The sequence below is a fragment of the Plectropomus leopardus genome, chromosome 14, assembly GCF_008729295.1.
Source record: "Plectropomus leopardus isolate mb chromosome 14, YSFRI_Pleo_2.0, whole genome shotgun sequence".
NCBI lineage: Eukaryota > Metazoa > Chordata > Actinopteri > Perciformes > Serranidae > Plectropomus > Plectropomus leopardus.
In genome coordinates, this window is record NC_056476.1 from 32,765,581 (window position 1) to 32,778,674 (window position 13,094).

Consider the following 13,094-nt stretch of genomic DNA (forward strand, 5'->3'; position numbering starts at 1 on the left):
AGGACTCCCCGAGGGACACGGTTGAATGCCTTCTCCAAGTCCACAAAGCACATGTGGACTGGTTGGGCAAACTCCCATGCACCCTCAAGGACCCTGCCAAGGGTCCAGAGCTGGTCCACAGTTCCATGACCAGGACAAAAACTCCATTGCTCCTCCTGAATCCGAGGTTTGACTATCCGGTAGACCGTCCTCTCAAGTACTCCTGAATATACCTTACCAGGGAGGCTGAGGAGTGTGATCCCCTATATTTGGAACACACCCTCCGGTCCCTCTTCTTAAAAAGAGGGACCACCACCCCAGTCTGCCAGTCCAGAGGCACTGCCCCCGATGTCCATGCAGTGTTGCAGAATCGTTTCAACCATGACAGCCTCACAACATACAGGGCCTTAAGGAACTCCAGGCAGATCCACTCCTGGGGCCCTGCCACCGAGGAGCTTTTTGACCACCTCTGCAACCTCAGCCCCAGAGACGGGAGAGCTCACCACCGAGTCCCCAGGCCCTGCTTCCTCACCCTAAGACGTGTCATTGGGATTGAGGAGGTCTTCAAAGTATTCCTTCCAGCAACCCAAAACGTCCCAAGTCGAGGTCAGCAGCGCACTATCCCCACCATACACAGTGTTGACAGAGCACTGCTTCCCCCTCCTGAGACGCCAGATAGTGGTCCAGAACCTCTTTGAAGCCATCCAGAAGTCCTTCTCCATGGACTCACCAAACTCCTCCCACGCCTGGGTTTTGGCCTTGACGACCACTGTTGCTCCACTCCACTTGGCCTGCCAGTACCTGTCTGCTGCATCTGGATTTAGACAGGCCAAGAAGTCCCAATAGGACTCTTTCTTCAGCTTGACGGCATCCCTCACTGCTGGTGTCCATCAGTGAGTTCAGGTGTTGCTGCCATGACAGGAACCGACCACCTTACGGCCACTGCACCAATCGGCCGACGCAACAATGGATGCACACATGAACATGGCCTACTCGGACTCGATCATGGCGAGCACAGAAGTCCAATAACAAAACACCACTCAGGTTTGGGGGAGATTGGGGGGGGCATTCCTCCCGATCACACCCCTCCAGGTCTCACTGTCGCTGAGAACATGAGCATTGAAGACCCCCAGCAGAGCGAGGGAATCCCCAGAAGGGGCATTCTTCAGCACCCCCTCTAAGGCTGCTGTTTGGACCATAGGCACAAACAACAGTCAGGATCAATCCCCCCCACCCGAAGGCGGAGAGAGGCTACCCTCTCGTCCACTGGGGTAAACTCCAACATACAGACACTGAGCCAGAGGGCAATAAGAATTGCCACCCCTGCCCGGCGCCTCTCACCAGTGGCAACTCCAGAGTGGAAGAGAGTCCAACGCCTCTTGAGAAGACTGGTTTCGGAGCCCATCCTATGTGTCGAGGTGAGGCTGACTATATGCAGTCAGAACTTCTCAACCTCGCGCACCAGCTCAGGTGTCAGAGGTGACATTCCACGTCCCTAGAGCTAGCTTCTGCAGCCGAGGACTGGACCGCCAAGGTCCCCGCCTTTCGGCTGTTGCCCAACTCACATCACACCCGACCCCTTTGGCCCCTCTTATGGTTGGTGAATTCACGGGAAGGAGGTCCCATGTTGCCTCTTCGGGCTTTACCCATGGGTAGAGCCGCGCTTGCACTTGCCATTGAGCCCCACCCCCTGGCCTGGCTCCACGGGGCGGGCTCCGGTGACCTTCGTCCAGGTGAAGGAAACTTTTAACCATTTATGTTTTTCTTCATGAAGGGTACGGTGAGCTACACTTTGTCTGGTCCCTCCCTTACGACCTGTTTGCCATGGGTGACCAACAACAACAACTGAGCTCCTAGGATCATTGGGACACGCAAACCCCTCCATCACGATAAGGTGATAGCTCAGGGAGGGGAAGTTATTATTATTATTATCATTATTATTATTATTATTATTATTAATTATTATTATTATTATTATTATTAGGGCCCGAGCACCAAACGGTGAGAGGACCCTATTGAAATCCAAGGAATTATTATTATTATTCGGGCCCGAGCAACGAACGGGTGTGACCCTATTGAAATCCAAGGAATTCTTATTAGAGCCCGAGCACCCAACAGGCGATTATTATTATTTATTTATTTATTTTTTTTTTCTCGCAAATGAATTGCCATTTTGAGGGCTTTAACATATTCAAAAAGTCATGAGACTTTTGCAGACTTATCAGTCTCGTAAATATTTTGATATTTTAATGGTCTCGTGTGGGTGGTGGAAAATGTATCAGTTGCGCCCCCAACTGATTTTTCAACAAAGCAGCCCCTGCAGCACGTTTTACCTAGAGCTGTGAAACTTTGGAGGCCTGTGCAACACCCCAATATCTACAAAAAAGTCTCTTGGGGCCATACCGTAAAACAACCACAGGAAGTCAGCCATTTTGATTTGAAGTTGTAATTTTTGGTGTATTTTGTGGCCATTTTCAGGGGTCGTAATCTTGAGAACTTGTCCCAGAGCTTTCATCAGATTGACTTCAAATGTTATGGCTACCTTCATAAGACCTTTGACAGCAAAAGTTATTCAAATCATGAGTTTTTTCATCACACCGTGTGATCTGTATGAGGCATCTAATTTGCATGTTCTGCCATCCATGAACCAGGAAGTAAACAGGAAAGTGGTATGTAACTCTGCTGTAAATCGCGTCCAATATGACCCAACAAGCTTCACGTTTTTGATAAAATTTTCACAGATATGAATAAGTAGTCCAGGCCTGAAGGAAACAATTGCATTGCAATTTTGAATCTTACTCAATGGCACCACCTATGGTAGCAGAAGTTACTTTTTTTTTACTCTTGATTTTTCCCCAGTAGCAGGTTAACTTAATTGAGATCACCCAAATATCCAATTACAATAATTTCTCGTATCAAGACCTACTCATTCGCATGTCTACAGACTAAACATCGTCCTTCAGGACAACCCATATATAACACATTCATTCAAATGCTTCTGACAGTGAATTTGTAATTGATTGGTTTCTGCTTTCTTAAATGTGTCTTTTATGTGGTGTATAAAATCATTATTAGGGCCGCAGCACCGAAGGGTGTGAGGACCCTCTTGAAACTAAAGGAATTATTAGGGCCCGAGCACCAAACGGTGAGAGGACCCTATTGAAATCCAAGGAATTATTATTATTATTAGGGCCCGAGCAACGAACGGGTGTGACCCTATTGAAATCCAAGGAATTCTTATTAGAGCCCGAGCACCCAACAGGCGATTATTATTATTTATTTATTTATTTTTTTTCTCTCAAATGAATTGCCATTTTGAGGGCTTTAACATATTCAAAAAGTCATGAGACTTTGCAGACTTATCAGGTCTCGTAAATATTTTGATATTTTAATGGTCTCGTGTGGGTGGGAGGAAATGTATCAGTTGCGCCCCCAACTGATTTTCAACAAAGCAGCCCCTGCAGCACGTTTTACCTAGAGCTGTGAAACTTTGGAGGCCTGTGCAACACCCCAATATCTACAAAAAAGTCTCTTGGGGCCATACCGTAAAACCAACAGGAAGTCAGCCATTTTGATTTGAAGTTGTAATTTTGGTGTATTTGTGGCCATTTTCAGGGGTCGTAATCTTGAGAACTTGTCCCAGAGCTTTCATCAGATTGACTTCAAATGTTATGGCTACCTTCATAAGACCTTTGACAGCAAAAGTTATTCAAATCATGAGTTTTCATCACACCGTGTGATCTGTATGAGGCATCTAATTTGCATGTTCTGCCATGAACCAGGAAGTAAACAGGAAGTGGTATGTAACTCTGCTGTAAATGGTCCAATATGACCCAAGCTTCACGTTTGATAAAATTTCACAGATATGATAAGAGTCCAGGCCTGAAGACAATTGCATTGCAATTTTGAATCTTACTCATGGCACCACCTATTGGTAGCAGGAAGTTACTTTTTTTACTCTTTGATTTTTCCCCAGTAGCAGGTTAACTTAATTGACCTCATATCCAATTAGAATACTGTTAAGACCTTCATTATGTACAGAAATAACACTTTTATAACATCAAATGCTGTTGCCAAAGTTCCGCATTATAGGCCATAAAACTGGAAGCACTTTTTGAGAGGCAAGGCATGCTTCAAAACTCACCAAAATTAGCACACACATCAGAAGTCCTTAAATGTGATATTTCATTTGATTTTTTGTCACTGATGTGCCAAAATGGCTCTGTAGCGCCCCCTACAGATTTCAACGAAGCAGCCCCTGCATTACATTTCACCTAGAGCTACAAAACTTGGGAGGCATGTTGCATTTTCAGGGATCACAATTTTAGGATCTTCTCCTACAGATTTCATCCAATTGACTAAACATCTAAACATCCTCTCAGAAGGCCCTGGACATCAAAAGTTAATACATTTGTGAGTTTTCGTCACACTGCGTGACTGATACTGGGCCAAACATTTCCATGTCTCGCCATTAACCAGGAAGTAGTTTCTCACTCTGAGGGACATGGTCCAATCTGCACCAAACTTCACATGTTTTATGACTGTCTTGCCCTGAACACATCTACATGACAACCATTACCATTACCTTTTGCGCCCCCTACTGGCAACATGAAATGTCATGAAAATTGCATGCTTTCTTCTTTGATGGACTGCTCCTACAGATTGTATACAATTGACTTCAAATCTGGTGACAAAACCTTTAAGACTCTTAATGATGCTTCCCCCTGAAGTATAGGTTTTTCATGAACGCTGTTGCCATGGAGACCCAGTTGTGGCCGCCATAAAGGAAGTTGTTGTAACTTCACTTTACATCGACCAATTGGCCCCAGATTTCACAGTTGTGGTCAGGCTGCAGCCCTTAACACATCAACATGTCCTTTAATATGATACTCACTGAGCCACCTCCTGTCGACAGAAAGGACGCCTTGTACCACAACTATCTTTTGATTTTCATGAAGTTTAGTAATATTGTGTTGGACAAATGATGTAGACTAAGATGCCACAGATTTTGTGTGTCCAAAGAAAGTGTTTCACCATGTAAAATATTTCCCTCAAGGGTCCAAAGTCTGTACATACTTTTTCCAAGTTTCACTCAAATGGACAATTGCATCACTCAGAATCCCTACAGTAGCCTTGACTTATGTAGGGGTGCAAGGGCCCGTTCATCGCTGCTTGCAGCTTTAATTTATTAACGTGTTCTTTTTTTTTTTTTTTTTTTTACTTTTTTTTTTTTTTTTTTACATTTTTTGTGCCCGCTTTTTGATTTTAATGAAACGTTCGAGGTATGTTGTTGAAGAGATGTCAAAGATGTGTTTTTCAAAAAACATCAAAATGACAGAAAATTTGATATCCTGAATGCAGAACTATCTTCATCCAAGTTTTACATTAATGTGGATTGGTCCTAAAATATAGTCCCTGGGACAGATGTAAAGCTCAGCTTATCTCTGCGTTAGAGTGATACATTTCTCAATCTGATATTTATGTAAGAAAGGAGAGATATCTGGCGGCTCTGATTGGTTGTTCCTTGTCACATGACATGCAGTATGCACTGCTGCGTTCCAAAAGAATAATCTTTTTTATTTCAAGGCAGAATCATTGGGCCCTGAAAAATATGTGCTTGGGAAGGCATGCAGGTCACAGCGCCGTTGTCATGGTTCATGAGGGCATCTTCATTAAAAATAATGGAAATGAGTGCGAGTGTGTAATGAGCTCCTTAATGGTTCTTGTGTGTTTTTCATGGAGCACATTGGGCTAAACTTGTGTGTCAAATTTCAAGTCAAACTAAGTAAGTAAGTAAGTAAATTTTATTTATATAGCACCTTTCATAGATAGAAATCACAAAGTGCTTTACAGTAAAAACACAGTGCTTCACAAACAGAATAAACAGTGATTTACAAAGGATAAAATACAACACAGTTCTTCGAAATAAGGCAAAAGAAAATACAATATAAACACCAAGTTAATAAAAGAGGTTAATTAAAAGCTTGTCTGTATAAAAGTGTCTTTAGCTGCATTTTAAAGGAGTCAATGGAGTTGGTGCAGCGTAGAGCCAGTGGCAGAGAGTTCCATAGTCTCGGTGCTACTGCCTGAAAAACCCGATCACCACGAGTTTTAAAATGAGTGCGTGGGACGAACAGCAAATTCTGGCCTGCTGACCTCAGAGCACGAGATGAAGAATGTGGTTGCAACTAATGGTATGAAGGGAGTGATCTTTCAAAAATTTAATTTTTAGATCTTAATTATAGTGCCTTCAACTGGCAAACTGGCATCACGTTTTTCAAACAGCATTTTGCGGTAAAAAATAAAAAAAATAAATAAAAATGCCATGTGTCTACAATGTACCATTTCACGGTAATTTAAGAAAACGTTACGGAAGAAAAAAAGAAGTCAAAGCAAATACAGCAGTTGTTTCAGCTGTTTGGGCTTAAACCCCTAGTTACAAATTGATCAGAGAAAGATCAGTGTTTTTATATTGTTTCCCCTTTGTCCTGAGAAAACAAAAAAATTACACCATAAAAAAATGCCTTGATTACATTACCTTTAAATGTGCATTAATTCAGATATACACATTTATGGTACAACTTTTAGTATACCCTTTTACATGAAAAACTTCTTTACTGTTAATAATATATCATAACTCTCCATTGTATTTATTGAAGTTTCTTGCCAAAGAATACATTTCACAAAATTACATTTAACACATAAGGAGAGCATTATATTTCACATTCACCCAGTACTCATTTTTCCTTTATAGAGCTTCAAGGAATTCACAGTGTAAGTCAATGCAACCTATGTGTGTGGTTAGTTATAGCCGCTGGTTGCATAAAGCTGACGTTACCTAGCTCTTCTCCTGTCAATTTCCACACAGGTTTGTTGTTTTGTTTTTTTTTCTTTCATTTTTCTTTCTTTTTACATAAACTCCTCCTCTGATGTCCACTTAACTCCACTATAACGTGGATGTTACCCATGTAGGATCACATTGTTCGTTAGCTGCCTATGCCAAGCACTGCTACAGAGTACAACACAAGTTCAACACACTACCTGTGCCAGATTTCAATGATTTTTTTTTTCTTTTTCTTTGTCTATTTATGCTTTTTGATATGATATTTTTATTTTAAAAGATATGGCCAAAAATCTAATTGTTTTTGCAAGTAAATCTGGTTGTCTGTGGACAAGTTATTGAAATATACTGACAGAAAACTGCGTAATTTAACATTTAACAGCCACAGCAACATAGCAACATTGCTTTTCTTGTGCAAATATCCAATTGTTTTCTTTGTTTTCTTTTTCTTTCACAGACTTACTCTGCCAATCATTACAGTCCTTTCCCAACTGACCTCCACTTGCTGGCCTTCCAAATAACAGCTGCCTGTGGTTTTCCAGGGTTCAATGCACAAGCTGGAATCCTCAACTACTATAAAACTGATTCATCTCTGGGAATCCATGTGGATGAGTCAGAACTCGATCACAGCCGTCCGCTGCTTTCATTCAGGTGAGAGGAAAGAACAGTCTTTAACACTGTCAAAAGAGGGAATTCTTCTACACATCTAGGGATTTAGATGCCCACGCAGTTATTTTGTTTATTTGTTGTTGTTTTTTTTTTTATTGCACCAGCAATTCAGGATGTTGTAATAAGGGAAAGAAAAAGTCTTCAATGCCTGGTTAACTACAGAAAAACATGTCAACTCCCTCACTTGTCTTTTTTTGACAGTTTTGGGCAGTCAGCCATCTTCCTCCTGGGAGGCATCCGCAAACAGGACCCTGTCACAGCTATGTATATGCACAGTGGGGATGTGATGGTGATGTCAGGACAAAGCCGTCTCCTTTACCATGCTGTCCCATGCATCATCCCAGCACCCAAGGGACCTGCAGCTTTAGAGGTGGAGGGCTGCAGCCTAGCCTCATCCCTACCAGACAGCACTGTGGTGGAGCCTGTGTCTGTGGAGGACTGGGCAGTGTGCTCCAGGTACATCCAGAGCTCCAGACTGAATGTGACTGTCAGACAGGTGCTAGGGCCTGGGCAGACCTTCCCAGAAACACCTTTTTCTCACCAAAGGACTGATGCTGGCCAGACAGTGGGGTACCATGACTGACCAAAAGATGGAGAAATGAGGAAGAGGAAGAGTAGTAGCGCTGTGATTTTGTTGATACTGTAGAGACATGGCATAGACCCCATGCTGGTCATTTGCTTCTGATCCCAGAGTCTTTCTTTGCAGTGATATTGTGTCACTTTTAACCTGACCAAAAATCAGAGGCCACATCAGTTTTGCTCTTAATGCTTAGTTTGGGTCCAAACATCATTTGTCCATACAAACTGTCTGCTAACTTGGAACAGGAGGGTCCACCCACCATTTATGGGACTTTATACACAACTTTTGACAATGTTGACTGAGGAGTCAAGTGATCCAACTGAGTCTGTTTCACTGCTTAAAACCAGACTAAATGAAAATGGACCCACAAAATGCAAGAAATTAGGTTTGCTGCCTTATAGTGCTGCCAAAGTATCACCAGAAAGATACAAAGCATTTTGTTTACAAAAAAATGTGTCACCAAATGTTATATGTATGTGAATGTTATTGGACATACTGGACTATATGTGAAAATGGGTACATTTGCACTCAAATTAAAGCTGACAGTCTAAATTCAGAATGTGCAGCTCTTATTTTTTTATATAAACATTTTTAGTAGTTTTTCACATATTAAGAAGACAAATAAAACACATAACACACAACAATGTGAAAATAGCCATAGACCATCCATCCAGATATTAACAGAAATAAATGAGTAAATAAAAGAAAAACAGTGGAAAGAAAGAAAATTTAAATAAAATAATACTAATAATAGTTATAAGCTTACAATAAATATATGCTTGAACGAGACAATTCTCAGGTCTCTCAATTACTGGCCTTGTCATTTTTAGCATGCCTCAGTCCAGGTGAGAATTTCCAGCAACATTGTTTCATAAGGATAATTGCCAGGATAACAAAAGGAATCCTTTTGATATTAAATCGACAGTCTCTACAGGGAGATAGTTCATGAGTGGCTTCCAAACTTTTAGAAACAACTGATTGTTGCCTTTAAGCACTGAGCCAATCCTCTCATGTGGTAGCTCATAAAAATGTTCTTTGTACAATAGCGTAATAGTGGGTGTGGTATCTTTGGTCCATTTAAGCAGGACGCACTTTCTTGCCAGAAGCAATAATTTATCCAATAGTCTAAATTTAAGAGAGGGAAGTGACACATCCTTAGAGGGTATACTTAACAGAAAAAGCCCATCATTTTTTTTAATCCTAATCTTGAAAATGGAGCCAAGTTCCTTAGCAATGCAAGTCCAAAAATGCGAAATGTATTTCAAATGCCGGAAGAGATGTATACAAGTCCTCTTTTCTCTGAACAAAGGGATGAAAAATTATGATTCATTTTTCGTTCAGAATAGAGGGTGTAATATACAGTATAATCTATGGAGGATTTTATATTGAGTTTCCCTTAGCCTGTTGCAGGAAAAGACTGAGTAGACACAGTTAATGGCTTCCTGCCAATCATCCTTGATGTACATGTTGTTGAAATCCCTCTCCCATTTATGTTGGATGTCATACAAGCTGGTTGGACAGATAGAAGTCAGAAAAGAGTAGAAAGAAGACATAAAATTAGCAGGGTTTTGCTGTTTCAAAAGATTCTAGGGCAGTAAGTTTGCAATCACATGGAGAGAGTGTGTTCATTAATGAAATGTAAAATTTGTAGGTACCCAAAAAAAGGCTCTTTAGGTAGACTAAAATGTTCTTGAAATTGTGAGAACGACAAAAGGGTTCCTTCCTTAAACAGATCACCAATGACCTTGATGCCCTTGGTTTTCCACACACCATAAATTGAGGTGTCAACACTACCTGGGATAAATTCACCAGCGTTGTAGATCTCTCCTGATAGCAGCTATAATTAGGGACATGTTTAGCTTCCAGGGTTTAGTCAAGTTAGGGGACACTTTAACCCCTAAATAGTAAATCCAAGTAAAGACCACTTGAAAGAAAAATTCTCATCAATATCCTGTTTAGCACCTTCAGCATGGCTGGAATAGACGATTTAGGGGACGACAGGAATAGTAGAATATTGTCGGCATAAAGAGCAATTTTGTGCACTGTGCCCCCAACTGAGGACCCTTTAATGCCTTTATGAAGCCTTATGGCTACCACAAAAGGCTCCAGTGCAATGGCGAACAATAATGGACTAAGGGGGAAGCCCTTTCTGGTACCCCTGGCCAGTGGAAAGGGTTCGGAACAGAGACCATTTGTGATGACACTGACAACCAGTGAATGATAAATTGTTTGTATCCACTTGAGGAAATCACCACCTAAACCAAATTTCTTCAAAACATCAAACAGAAAGCACCATTCTACTCAATCAAAAGCTTTTTCTGCGTCTAGTGACACCACAAGAGGTTTACCACCTTTCTGAGTGGTTCACATTCAAAAGCTGTCTAATATTGGAGGTTGAGAGGCGGTTCCATATTAAAACCAGCCTGATCTGGTTTAATTAAAGTTGGTAGCAGAACCTGGTAGCAAAAGTTTATCCAAAATGGCACTCCTAGCTTTATTGGAGGGGCAGGACTCGGAAGAATACAAATTTGGGTAAAAATTCCTCATAATTCTATTATTGTCACGGGACGTATACTGGTTATTGCCCTTGTTATCCTTAAATGAGGAAATATTGTTTGCCTCCATTCTACCCCTGGCCAGGCAAGCAAGGAGGGGACCTGGCTTATTGCCATGTTCGTATAGTGTCTGTCTAGCAATAAGGGCCCGAGCACCAAACGATGTGAGGACCCTCTTGAAACTGAAGGAATTATTATTATTATTAGGGCCCGAGCACCAAACGGTACGAGGACCCACTTGAAACTGGAGGAATAATTATTATTATTATTATTATTTTTCTCTCAAATGAATTGCCTTTTTGAGGGCTTTAACATATTCAAAAAGTCATGAAACTTTGCAGACTTATCAGGTCTGGTGAAAATTTTGATATTTTAATGGTCTCATGCATGGGTGGGAGGAAATGTATCAGTTGCGCCCCCCAACTGTTTTTCAACAAAGCAGCCCCTGCAGCACGTTTTACCCAGAGCTGGAAACTTTGGAGGCCTGTGCAACACCCCAGTACCTACAAAAAAGTCTCTTGGGGCCATGCCGTAAAACCAACAAGAAGTCAGCTATTTTGATTTGAAGTTGTAATTTTGGTGTATTTTTGGCCATTTTCAGGGGTCATAATCTTGAGAACTTGTCCTATACCTTTCTTCAGATTGACTTCAAATGTTATGGCTACCTTCATAAGACCTTTGACAGCAAAAGTTATTCAAATCATGAGTTTTCATCACACCGTGTGATCTGTATGAGGCATCTAATTTGCATGTTCTGCCATGAACCAGGAAGTAAACAGGAAGTGGTATGTAACTGCTGTAAATCGTCCAATATGACCCAAACTTCACATGTGTGATAGGAGTCCCGCCCTAAACACATCTATATGACAATTTTAAGCGATAATGAGAGCACCATCATTGGCACAAGAAAGACGAAGATTTACAGTAAGATGTCCAGCTCCTAGCAGGTTGACTTGATTGATCTCAAAATGGTCTCAAAAAATATTTAAGACGTTGATGCTTGAAAATGAACATTGAGAGTTTTCGTTGATAGGCGTTACCGAAATCGGGTGGACAATTTCGATGTTTTGACATGACATCAACTCTGTTGTAACTTTGCCCCAGATGGCCAGATGTTTAGAAAATTTCACAGATTTGATATGAGTCCAGGCCTGAAGACATCTCTTATAGCGCCAACTATTGGTTGCAGGAAGTTACTTTTTTTACTCTTTGATTTTTCCCCTGTAGCAGGTTAACTTAATTGACCTCATATCCAATTAGAATACTGTAAAGACCTTCATCATGCACAGAAATTACACTTTTGCGTTTTCATCAAATGCTATTGCCAAAGTTACGCATTATTCGCCATGCAACTGGAAGCACTTTTTGAGAGAGTCATGCACCAAAACTCACCAAACTTAGCACACACATCAGAAGTCCTGTGATCTACTGTGATATTTCATTTGATTTTTTTTTTTACACTGATGTGCCAAAATGCCAAAATATGTTAAATTAAACTATGTTAAATAACATTGAAACAATTATTTATCTACATTCAAAACTTTCTTTTTTGTATTCGCTCACCTGGAGAATTAAAATCTCCTGTTGGAGGTCACAGCTCCCGCTGCAGCGCACTCCCCCTCCTCTTTTATTCTTGTCATTTTTAGAGGAAAAAAGAGTAGAGGAAATATTGCAAAGCACAATTGCAAGTTGGCTTGCTTTAACCATCATGTCCGAAACTTAAACTGTGTTGAAAAAACTAAGAATTACAATAATTGTCGTGAGATTGTTTTATGGAAGACCATCCATATAGAACAAAACTTGAATCAAATCAAATCTGTAATTTTCATTCCCAATATTCATCCAGCTGTACACATCTTTCCAAAACTGGCTTGCGAGAGAAAAATAAAACCTCAGTCATTACGGCTCTGTCAAACAAAATGCACATGGATCTATTTCAAAACAGAATCTTTTTCTTGGGATTTCTGCAGCTGGATAAATATTATTTATGATTTTGAACTAGATTCCGGTCATCTTAGAAACAATTGGCCATTTCAGATCATTTCAGTAGTCGTATTGATATTGTGTCATTGCTAGCTAACCTGACTTTTGCTGGTGTTTTGAAATCAGAAAATCAGTTGCATTTTGAGTAGTTCAAATCAATCTATTTTTAGTTCTTTAGTGTATATTGTACTTCCATGTAATCTTATTGTAAATATTGACCTTTTGTAGTTCTTTTTACAATAACTGCTATTGTACTATGTATTGTACTATGTTATTGTATGTAACCTTGATATTTTCTTATTTTTACTGAGTATTTTGTATCATATGTGATAATGGAAATGGGATGGCATTACCAATTATAAATTTGTCTTTTAGAAAAATTACTGCCGTCTGTAAATTGACTCATTCGGTATTCATAGTTAAATATGGTGATTCCTTTAATTTGAGGATGATTCACTAAAAGGTAGGCTAACATTTGCGTATATGG

At 40.5% G+C, this 13,094-nt stretch overlaps 1 protein-coding gene across 1 annotated transcript in view; it reads left to right on the plus strand.

Moving 5' to 3' along the window:
• Positions 1-8,623, plus strand: part of alkbh1 (alkB homolog 1, histone H2A dioxygenase) — a 44,930-nt gene extending 36,307 nt beyond the window's left edge. The window contains exons 5-6 of the mRNA XM_042500378.1: positions 7,278-7,471; positions 7,691-8,623. Coding sequence (XP_042356312.1) covers positions 7,278-7,471; positions 7,691-8,072 — 576 coding nt within the window. The 3' untranslated portion in view covers positions 8,073-8,623. The remainder of the gene's footprint in view (positions 1-7,277; positions 7,472-7,690) is intronic.
• Positions 8,624-13,094: the final 4,471 nt, after the last annotated feature.